This window comes from Rhinopithecus roxellana, chromosome 20 (assembly GCF_007565055.1).
Source record: "Rhinopithecus roxellana isolate Shanxi Qingling chromosome 20, ASM756505v1, whole genome shotgun sequence".
Taxonomy (NCBI): Eukaryota; Metazoa; Chordata; class Mammalia; order Primates; family Cercopithecidae; genus Rhinopithecus; species Rhinopithecus roxellana.
In genome coordinates, this window is record NC_044568.1 from 70529860 (window position 1) to 70539927 (window position 10068).

Genomic DNA, 10068 nt, shown 5'->3' on the forward strand with positions numbered 1-10068 from the left:
TGCCCAGCCCCACTGTGTTCCGTCCGCGCTCAATAAAATACTGAATGAGGTCGGGCGCGGTGGCTCATCCCTGTAATCCCAGCACTTTGGGAGGCTGAGGACCGATCACGATGTCAGGAGATCGAGACCAGCCTGGCCAACATGGTGAAACCCCGTCTCTACTAAAATACAAAAAATTAGCCAGGCCTGTTGGCGGGCGCCTTTAGTCCCAGCTACTCTGGAAGCTGAGGCAGGAGAATGGCTTGAACCCGGGAGGCAGAGCTTACAGTGAACCGAGATTGCGCTCCAGCTTGGGCGACAGAGCGAGACTCCGCCTCAAAAAAGTAAAATAATAATAATAATAATAACGAATGAAGCTGGACGGACTTCGCGTGCATCGTGGTCAGCTTGGGGTCTGCTGGGGCGTCTGGGTCAGTTCAGGGTCCAGGAACCAAGGCCAACGACACCCCACGCTGCGCTGGGGTGAGGGGTCTGCCCGGGGGTCTCACGGTTCAGGGCCAGGTCACAGGGGAGTCGGCTCTGGGCGCTTCCTTCCTGAGGAGAGGAGCTGGACGGGCCGGGCCAACGGGTTGGGCGGCATAGCCGGGCCTATGCTCATCTCCAGCATAAAACTCCACTTCATGGAGCCTGCACCTCGCTCGTGCTCCAACACTTCTGCCACCGCCGACCCCAGCCCTGTGCCCCAGCCAGGCCTGAGGACATGAGGCGTCCTGCTGCGATGCCGCTCCTGCTGCTGCTGTGTTTTGGTGAGTGACAAAGGTGCAGGGTCCGGGAGCTGCAGTCACCCAACAGGCCCCGCTGCACTGCCTGAGGCTTCAGCTCAGCCCCCTACTCCCTGGGACAGGCCAGGGCTGTGGGACAGGCCATCCCTCCTGCCCCTGAGCAGGTGGGAAGGCTCTAGATATGTCAACTGGGGAGCCCAAAGTGGGGAGGGCAGGGTGGGAGGTGTGCGCACAGGCCGCAGAGGACCCCACCGCCATAACTGGGCAAGGCCTCCTGCCATGCCTCTCCGTGGGCTCTGGTGTGCCAGCTGTGGCCAGGCTCCCTGCTTCCTGCCACCTCATTCTCTCCAGCCTCTCCCCTCATTCTCTAGGTGAGGACAGAAGCCTCATATGTGCAGGATGTGAACTCAGGCTCCAGGTGCCTGGACCATCATCCTTGGGGTGGGAGGGTGGCCGAGCCAGGGCTGCTACCTGTGCCTGGAAGCCCCAGCAGGCTGGATGCGGGCTCAATAGAGAGCTGGGGGCAGGGGTGCAGGTGACAGAGGGCCCTGTCCCCTGCTGACAGAGGAACTGGCAATGCACCACCTCGCCCTCTTCCAGTCCTGGGTCAGGGATAGCAGGTGCCAACCAGGGGGCCCCACCTGCCAGGCCCTCCCTGAAGGTTAGGACACTCTATGTCAGGGAAACCCTCTCACATTCCTGGGCTAGCCTGGCCACCCCGGCAGCCACCACACTTCCCTGTCCTCAAGTCACCTCCCAGGGCTGGGTCGGGTCATCCCAGGCTGCAGCTTAGCAAGGACTCCTGGCTTCCTAGTTCTCCTGGGCAGGAGGGCATCAGAGTGGCCCCTCAGTGGCCCGGCCTCCCCCACCCCATCCCCCCCAGCCTCCCAGCACAAGGATGATGGTGCCTTCTGAGCAAGCCATCTGCACAGGAGTTGGAAGGCAGTGACTGTCCCTGAGCGGGGTGAGGAACCAAGATCATTGCCAAAACTCTTGGGCAATGAGTTTTGCAGTTGGTTCACCAACAGCTGTGATCAGAGGCTGGACTCCTGGATGCGTCCTCACCCCCAGCCCCAAGGTGGCACCCCCACCAGGTCTCTGGCTGGCACCCACTAGAGACCTAGGCTTCACCATCCCCAGCACCTACCAGCGAATCACAGGCCCAGGCCCCAAACAATGCTCCCGACATCCCTGACACCCCTGTCTGTTGCTTTCAGCCCCCACAGGGTGCCCACCCTGGAGGGCTCAGCTCTCCACATCACCCATTTCCGATCAGCCCCTACAGCCACACTTGTGTCTCTCCACACATTCCCTGAGCTCAGGCCCCCCAGATGCATCCCTTGCCTTCTTGGAGCTCCTGGGCTAAGATAAGACTTGATTCTGGCTCCAGGGTGATGTAGGCAGAGCTCCCATCAGAAGGACAGAGAGCTCGAGAGAGAGTATGGGGCTTCCAAGATAGACAATGCAAGCAGCAAGGAAGGCTTCCTGGAGAAGACAGCTTTCAGTTGGGCCTTGATCTCTAGATCAAGACTAGGACTTGGCTGAGCGCCGTGGCTCACGCCTGTAATCCCAGCACTTTGGGAGGCCGAGGTCAGGAGATCGAGACCATGGTGAAACCCCGTCTCTACTAAAAAATACAAAAAATTAGCCGGGCGCAGTGGTGGGCACCTGTAGTCCCAGCTACTTGGGAGACTGAGGCAGGAGAATGGCGTGAACCCGGGAGGCGGAGCTTTCAGTGAGCTGAGATTGCGCCACTGCACTCCAGCCTGGGTGACACAGCGAGACTTTGTCTCAAAAAAAAAAAAAAGACTGGCTGGGCGCGGTGGCTCAAGCCTGTAATCCCAGCACTTTGGGAGGCCGAGACGGGCGGATCACGAGGTCAGGAGATCGAGACCATCCTGGCTAACACGGTGAAACCCCGTCTCTACTAAAAATACAAAAACTAGCCGGGCGAGGTGGCGGGCGCCTGTAGTCCCAGCTACCCGGGAGGCTGAGGCAGGAGAATGGCGCAAACCCGGGAGGCGGAGCTTGCAGTGAGCTGAGATCTGGCCACTGCACTCCAGTCTGGGCGACAGAGCGAGACTCCGCCTCAAAAAAAAAAAAAAAAAAAAAAAAAGACTAGGACTTACAGAGACCAGGGGAAGGGCATCCAGATTGTGGGGTGAGGGGAGCAAGTACTCAGAGGCCAGAAGACTCTGCCTAAATGAGAAGTACAGGGTTACTTCAGGAAGGAAGGATCTGCACGGGGAGGAGGCATCGCTGGAGGGGGCAGTGCTCAGGCAGGGAGCATAGAGACACAGCTTCTGCAGACTCCCAGAGGGTGAGAAGACGTGACAGTGTGCGCTCTTCTGCAAGCAGGATCCTCAAGCTTGGAAGGAGCAAGGGGTTGGGGTGGGGGTGTGGGGGGGTGGGCAGGGAATAACCCTCCTGGGGGTGTTTGCATTTTAAAAGGGCACCTAATTAGCACAAATTAATGAGCAGAGCATCCAGGACAGACTCTCCATTTCCCATTGTTCCTGACCCCACATCTGCAGGGCACCCCTTTGCCTGCCCTGCACCTTCTCCACCTCCTCCTCCTGCCCATCCACAGCTGCCCCCTCGCCGCCTGCTGCCTTATCGTCCAGCATCCCCCAGGGGTGTCTCTGCCCACCAATGCTGTTGGGGAGGGTACCCCCCAGACTGTGAGGCAGACAGGAAGGAAGAGGATGCCGTAAAAACCCTCAGGGTGCTTGAGCACTCCATGGCCACTTCCTGTCCCCACAGCCCCTTGACTCCAGGGGACTGGTTATCTTTTCCAGGCGGAGCGAAGGCATGGTCCATAGCAGCTGGCCTGGGTCCTGGAAGGCACTGGGGGTTAAGGGGAAGCTGAGGGCCGAGATGTGGGGAGGTGGCTGTTCTAACCACCGCTCCCCCCCCGCCCAGCTACGGGCAAATCTGCCCCCACAGAATCAGACGCGTAGAGTGCAGGGATGGTGAGAGGACTCAAGGACAGGCAGTTCCAGGCTTTGCTACCCCTGGGGCTGTACACTGTGGTCCTGACTGGGGTCTCCAAGCTGGGGTAGAGGCTCTAGTGTTTGGTTAAAGGCCCAGCAAGAGGTCCTTTGTGTCCTGGGTGTGGGAGGCAATGGATCCCAGAAAATATGTCCCCATCCTTGGTTCCCCTGAACGACCCCATACCTTACTTCTCTTTCTGGCCCCTCACCTTATCCGCCCCAAAGCCCCCCTTACACAGTCCAGCAGGGGGTCCTGGGTCTCGCCTGCAGAGCCTGCTGCATGCCTGGGAGAGGGGTCAGCTTCTGGGACTCTGGAATCTTGAGAAGGCTGATCTCTGGTGGCCAATGCAGACCACTGTACCTTCTTTACCCTCTGAGGCCAGGGAGAAGCCTGTGGGGCTCAGGCCTCAGCCTCAGGACCAAAGTGAGACTTGGGGAAGGAGACCTGCCCGTTCCAGAGCAGACTGTGAGAGCCTGGGCAGCTCCAATGCAGAGACAGTTCCTGGGCCTCTTCTGCTCCAAGCTCTTCCGGGAGAAAAGGCCATCCCCACAGTGTCAGGGCTGGAGGCTGGACCCTCCCCAGAAACTTCCAGACAAGGATGGATGGGGAGTGTGGAGAGACAGAACCCTTGCCAGGATGAGAAGGGGACATCTAGCCTGGGGATCCCTTCACTGGCACCTCCTGACCGGCTCCCCATGTGGCAAGGAGCATCCACCCTTGCAGATAAGCTCTGGCCCATGGGCCTGGGCCTGAGCATATGGCAGAGCCAGCCCTGGGGGGAAACTGCAGGCCTTTGGGCTCTCCTGTGAGGTCCCTCTGTGGATTGTCCTTCTGGAGTCCTCCGGAGCTGGGGAGGGCCAGTGGAGAGGGGCCGCGTGGTTGGGGAGGGTAAGCCAGGCTGCAGCTTGCCTGGCTGATCACCCTCTCCTCACTTCCAGGGTCTCCGGTGGCCAAGGCAGCAACAGGTAAGCACCCAAGGCCCTGGGGTGGGAGGGACAGGAGCCGGCTGGACTGAGCCAGGGACACTCACACCCAGAGGGAATTCGGACCGCACAGGGCACTGGAGAATTCCAGAGGAGGGGAAAGTGGGGGCTGCGTGGAACTGGAGCCCAGAAAGGAGAGGAGGAGGAAGGTCCACATGGGAGCAGGATGGCCAGCACAGAGCATTGAGGCGCAGCGCAGGACAAGGGCGGCGGGGTATGAAGATCACTCTGAAAAGTGACTGGCCCCCTCTGGGTGGCTCCCTTGCAGAGGGCATGACACCCGTTCCATCTTTTCAGGCACCTGTTTGGGTCAGGCCCTGGGACAAGACCCTTTCCCGGGTTGTCTCAGTGTCTCCGTGGCTCCCAAGAGGCAGCTGTTAGGTTGCCCTTCCCCGCAAGGAGACCCAGACTCGGGGGGCAACTGGGGAGGGTCTGCCTGTATCCCAGGCTGTCCCGAAGCTCAGGCCTCGGACTTCCCCAGGGTCTTAAGGGCAGGTCAGGGGCAGGAGGGCGGAGGACTGGAGTGTGAGGCTGAGGGCTGGGCCTCGGCCATGGAACCAGCCCCAGTGAGCGCCCCCACCCACTCCCCATGCTCCCCCAGCCTGTGGGCACACCAGGATGCTGAACCGAATGGTGGGCGGGCAGGACGCGCAGGAGGGCGAGTGGCCCTGGCAAGTCAGCATCCAGCGCAACGGAAGCCACTTCTGCGGGGGCAGCCTCATCGCGGAGCGGTGGGTCCTGACGGCCGCGCACTGCTTCCCCAAGTGAGTCCGCCCGCCCCTGCCCCCGCCCACAGCGCTGAGAGCGCCCCACGCGCGGCCGGTTCAGCACCGCGGACAGCGCCCGCCGCGCCAAGTCCTGCGGGTGACCTCCCTGGGGGCTCCTTGTCCAGCCCCGCCTCCTTTTCAGCCAGATGCTTCCCTTAGGTCCAACCCCAGGGCTAACTTCCAACTGCAACCGCTGCTCCGGCCCGCGGGAGGCGCCTCGTAAGGCCTCTAACCCCCTCCATCCCCTCCACCCACTCCCTGTGGGTCCCTGCGGAAGCCGCCGGCAGGTTCTGCACACCGGCCTGTCCTGTCCTTTCCCCATCCCGCACACACCTCAGCTCCACGACACTCTTCCCGGGAGGAACTCTGCTCACAAAGCCCAAGGACCAGACAGAATGGCCCTTCCTCCCCTCACCCACCTGAGCCACCCCAGAAAGCCCTGAGCAGAGGCCAGGCCACCCAGCCCTCTGCTGCATATGAACCACCTGGCCCAACACCTTCCGTGTGTCCCAAGTTCCTCACCTCACACCTCACCACCACAGCTCTAATTATTTTAAACCCCACATCTTTTTCTTTTTTCTTCTTGATCTTTAAAAGAGTATCATGACAAAAAAAACCCCACATCTTAAATTCAGATACTCACAGCCAGGCACGGTGGCTCATGCCCGTAATCCCAGCACTTTGGGAGGTCAAGGCGGGCAGATTAGTTGAACCCAGGAGTTCAAGACCAGCCTGGGCAACATAGCAAGACCCAGTCTGTACTAAAAATTAAAAAAAAAAAAAAATACCCAGGTGCAGTGGTGCCTGTGGTCCCAAGTACTCAGGAAGCTGAGGTGGGAGGATGGCTTGAGCCCAGGGGTTGGAGGCTGCAGTGAGCTACAATTGCGTCACTGCTCTGCAGCCTGGGTGACAGAATGAGAACTCTGTCTCTAGGGGGAAAAAGAAATCAGAAACTCGGGCTGAGAGAGGGCAGGTCACCTGCCAGAGGCCCACAGGTGGTACTGGCCCTGCTGCACCTGGAGGGTGGTTCTCTCCCATCCAGCCTTTCAGGTAGGCACTGAGACTGTCCCCACAGCACAGGTGCGAAAGCTGCATCACAGAGAACTTGTTAGGTGACTTCCCCAAGGTCACATAGCGGCCAGGGGTGGAGGTGGAAATCTGAGTAGGGCGGTCTGGCTTCAACATAAACATGCATCACTGCTGCACCTGGCTGTCCTAGAGATGGCTCTCAAAGACAGCATGCAGAGAGAGGTGTGGGGCACGGTGGTGGCCAGAGAAGGAGCCCCAGCCCCTCCCAGGCCTGTCCCCACATGAAGGGCAGCCTCACACGGCCTCTCTGCTTCTCCCGCCAGCACCTCTGAGACGTCCCTGTACCAGGTCCTGCTGGGGGCAAGGCAGCTAGTGCAGCCAGGGCCGCACGCTGTGTATGCCCGGGTGAGGCGGGTGGAAAGCAACCCCCTGTACCAGGGCATGGCCTCCAGTGCCGACGTGGCCCTGGTGGAGCTGGAGGCACCAGTGCCCCTCACCAATTACATCCTCCCCGTGTGCCTGCCCGACCCCTCGGTGATCTTTGAGACGGGCATGAACTGCTGGGTCACTGGCTGGGGCAGCTCCAGTGAGCAAGGTAAGGAGACAGGGCTGGGAAATAATGAGGGATGTGCCTCAAGAAGGCCCAGGGCGTCTTGGGGGCCACTCTGAACCCACAGTCTTCCTGTTGCTGTATTAATACACACACAAGGTCTCTGTTCACGTAGATGGGGCTGAGGGGAGCAGCAGCAGACCAAGAAGGAAGAGGGGGTGAAGGGAGACGGGGACAGAAAGGGCCCAGCCTGCTGCCTGGAAGGAGGGAGGATGTCTGCCCCACAGTGCCCTAGGCCAGAGATAGTCTAAACATGAGGAAAGGGCAGGCAGGATGGAGTGGTGGTTCCCGGGGGCCGTGGGTTCTTGATGAGGAAGTCTTGAGCCCTGGGCCATTCTGACCCTCCCCAGACCGTCTGCCCAACCCGCGGATCCTGCAGAAACTCGCTGTGCCCATCATTGACACGCCCAAGTGCAACCTGCTCTACAGCAAAGACGCCGAATTTGGCTACCAACCCAAAACCATCAAGAATGACATGCTGTGCGCCGGCTTCGAGGAGGGCAAGAAGGACGCCTGCAAGGTGGGAGCAATGTGGTGTCCACGGGGACTCAGTCCCCGCCTCCGGGCCCAGGGCAGGGTGGGATCATGCCCTGCTCCATGGGCTGTGCATTCAACCAGCTGAGCAGCTTGCTTCGTAAAAGCAGATTCTGGGGCTGGGCGCGGTGGCTCATGCCTGTAATCCCAGCACTTTGGGAGGCTGAGGCGGGCGGATCACAAGGTCAGGAGATCAAGACCATCCTGGCTAACACGGTGAAACCCCATCTCTACTAAAACTACAAAAAATTAGCCAGGCGTGGTGGCGGGTGCCTGTACTCCCAGCTACTTGGGAGGCTGAGGCAGGAGAATGGCATGAACCTGGGAGGCAGAGCTTGAAGCGAGCAGAGATCGCGCCACTGCACTCCAGCCTGGGTGACAGTGAGACTCTGTCTCAAAAAAGAAAAGAAAAAGCAGATTCCTGGACCCCACCCCAGGAGGGTCAGTCAGTGGTTCTGGGGTGGGGCACAGGAAACTGCATTTTCAACGCACACACCCCCTTGTTGATCTGGGGACACTGAAGAAATAGGCACTCTAGTCAATCGACCGGCAGGGGAGGGGGAGCCGGGCAGGGAGGCTCTGGGATGGAGAGAAGGAGTCCAGTGTGGAGTTACATGCCTCCTGTGCGGCTGCAAATGAGTCTCTGGGAACTCAAGGTGGGCTGACAGTGCCTCTGCATCCCCCACAGGGCGACTCAGGTGGCCCCCTGGTGTGCCTCGTGGGTCAGTCATGGCTGCAGGCCGGGGTGATCAGCTGGGGTGAGGGCTGCGCCCGGCAGAACCGCCCAGGTGTCTACATCCGTGTCACCGCCCACCACAACTGGATCCATCAGATCATCCCCACACTGCAGTTCCAGCCAGCCAGGTCGGGTGGCCAGAAGCAAGACCCTCGGGGCCAGCAGCCCCTTGAGCAGAGCTCTGCGCCCAGCCTGGCTGCCCACACCATCCTGCTGGTTCTCCCAGCGCTGCTGTTGCACCTCTGAGCCCCACCAGACTCATTTGTAAATAATGCTCCTTCCTCCCCTCTCAAACACAGTTATTTTATTTATGTTTCCTCCAATAAAAACCCAGCCTGTGTGCCAGCTGCCCACGTGGGGATCCTTGGGCGACCCCAGCGGGTGAGGAGCTGTGAGGTGCAGAGCAAGGCCCAGGCAGGAGATGTGGAGGGCTCTGGTCATCTCTGAATCAGCAGAAGGGAGCTGCAGCTGGTGTTTGAGGCGAGGGCAGCACCAGAGCATGGGACCCCTGTCATGGGCCTCGCACAGGAGGCCCCCTGCTGCCACCTGTTCCCCTGTTCCCTCACCTTGAAGGCCGCCCCAGGGTGGACACTGGGTACAGCGACGGACACAGGTGGAAGGACCCTCAGGGCCATGCAGGAGCCGTGCCTGGGGGAGAGCAGGGCATGGAGGGGCTGGCTGGGCAGGGGCACCTCAGCCTCCCAAGCCTGCACTTCTGGCTGCCCATGTCTCGGTGCCACCCAACTTCTCTAAACCACTTCAGCAGGAGTGGTGATAGCTGTTCCCTCGGGTGGATGCCCACACCCGTGCTTTCCTGCTCCTGGCACCCTTCGTCTCCCTGTGCCCTGGTGTCTCCCTTTGACTCTTGGCTCCTCTTCCTCCACCCCATTCTTCAGTCTCCACCCCCATGCCAGAGTCCAGAGCAGCACGTGGTGGCAAGGGGGTTAGGCTGGACATGCACATGAGTACATCACACCCACACACACCTGTGCACATGCACACAGGCACTGTGGCCTGCACAGCGCCAGGAAGAAATCAGGCCCGGGGTATTCACCGAGGAATCAAACCAACACCCACTCAGCAAGCAGCTGCTGGGGACCAGCCCTGGGGACACCATGGGGAGCAAAACAGAAGGAATTCCCCGCTGGGGCTGACCCACCTCCCCAAGGGCTGCCCAGTGGTCCCTAGACTCTTCCGTGTGTTCTTCCTCTGGATAGAACCACCACCTCCTGGGCGTCACTGACAAGCTCCACCTTAACCTCCAAAGCCACAGAACTAGGGACTCAGAGCCAGAGCTGGCAGCTGACAGCTGACGATGCCATTGCCTGAGCTAATGACAGCCAAGCCCTTCTGTGGGTCACCACCTTTCTCCTCACCCAGCCCCTTTCTCTTACCTTTTTTTTTTTTTTTTTTTTTTGAGGCGGAGTCTCGCTCTGTCGCCCAGACTGGAGTGCAGTGGCCAGATCTCAGCTCACTGCAAGCTCGGCCACCCGGGTTTACGCCATTCTCCGGCCTCAGCCTCCGGAGTAGCTGGGACTACAGGCGCCCGCCACCTCGCCCAGCTCGTTTTTTGTATTTTTTAGTAGAGACGGGGTTTCACCGTGTTAGCCAGGATGGTCTCGATCTCCTGACCTCGTGATCCGCCCGTCTCGGCCTCCCAAAGTGCTGGGATTACAGGCTTGAGCCACCGCGC

General features: G+C 60.1%; 1 protein-coding gene across 1 annotated transcript; it reads left to right on the forward strand.

The window, feature by feature from the left end:
- Positions 1–642: 642 nt before the first annotated feature.
- On the forward strand, positions 643–8724 carry PRSS27 (serine protease 27). Its single transcript, XM_010376123.2, has 6 exons — positions 643–746; positions 4655–4681; positions 5301–5463; positions 6819–7090; positions 7456–7625; positions 8328–8724. The coding sequence occupies exons 1-6, from the start codon at positions 701–703 to the stop codon at positions 8619–8621; spliced, it is 972 nt and encodes a 323-aa protein (XP_010374425.1). The 5' UTR covers positions 643–700; the 3' UTR covers positions 8622–8724.
- The last annotated feature ends 1344 nt before the right edge of the window (positions 8725–10068 follow it).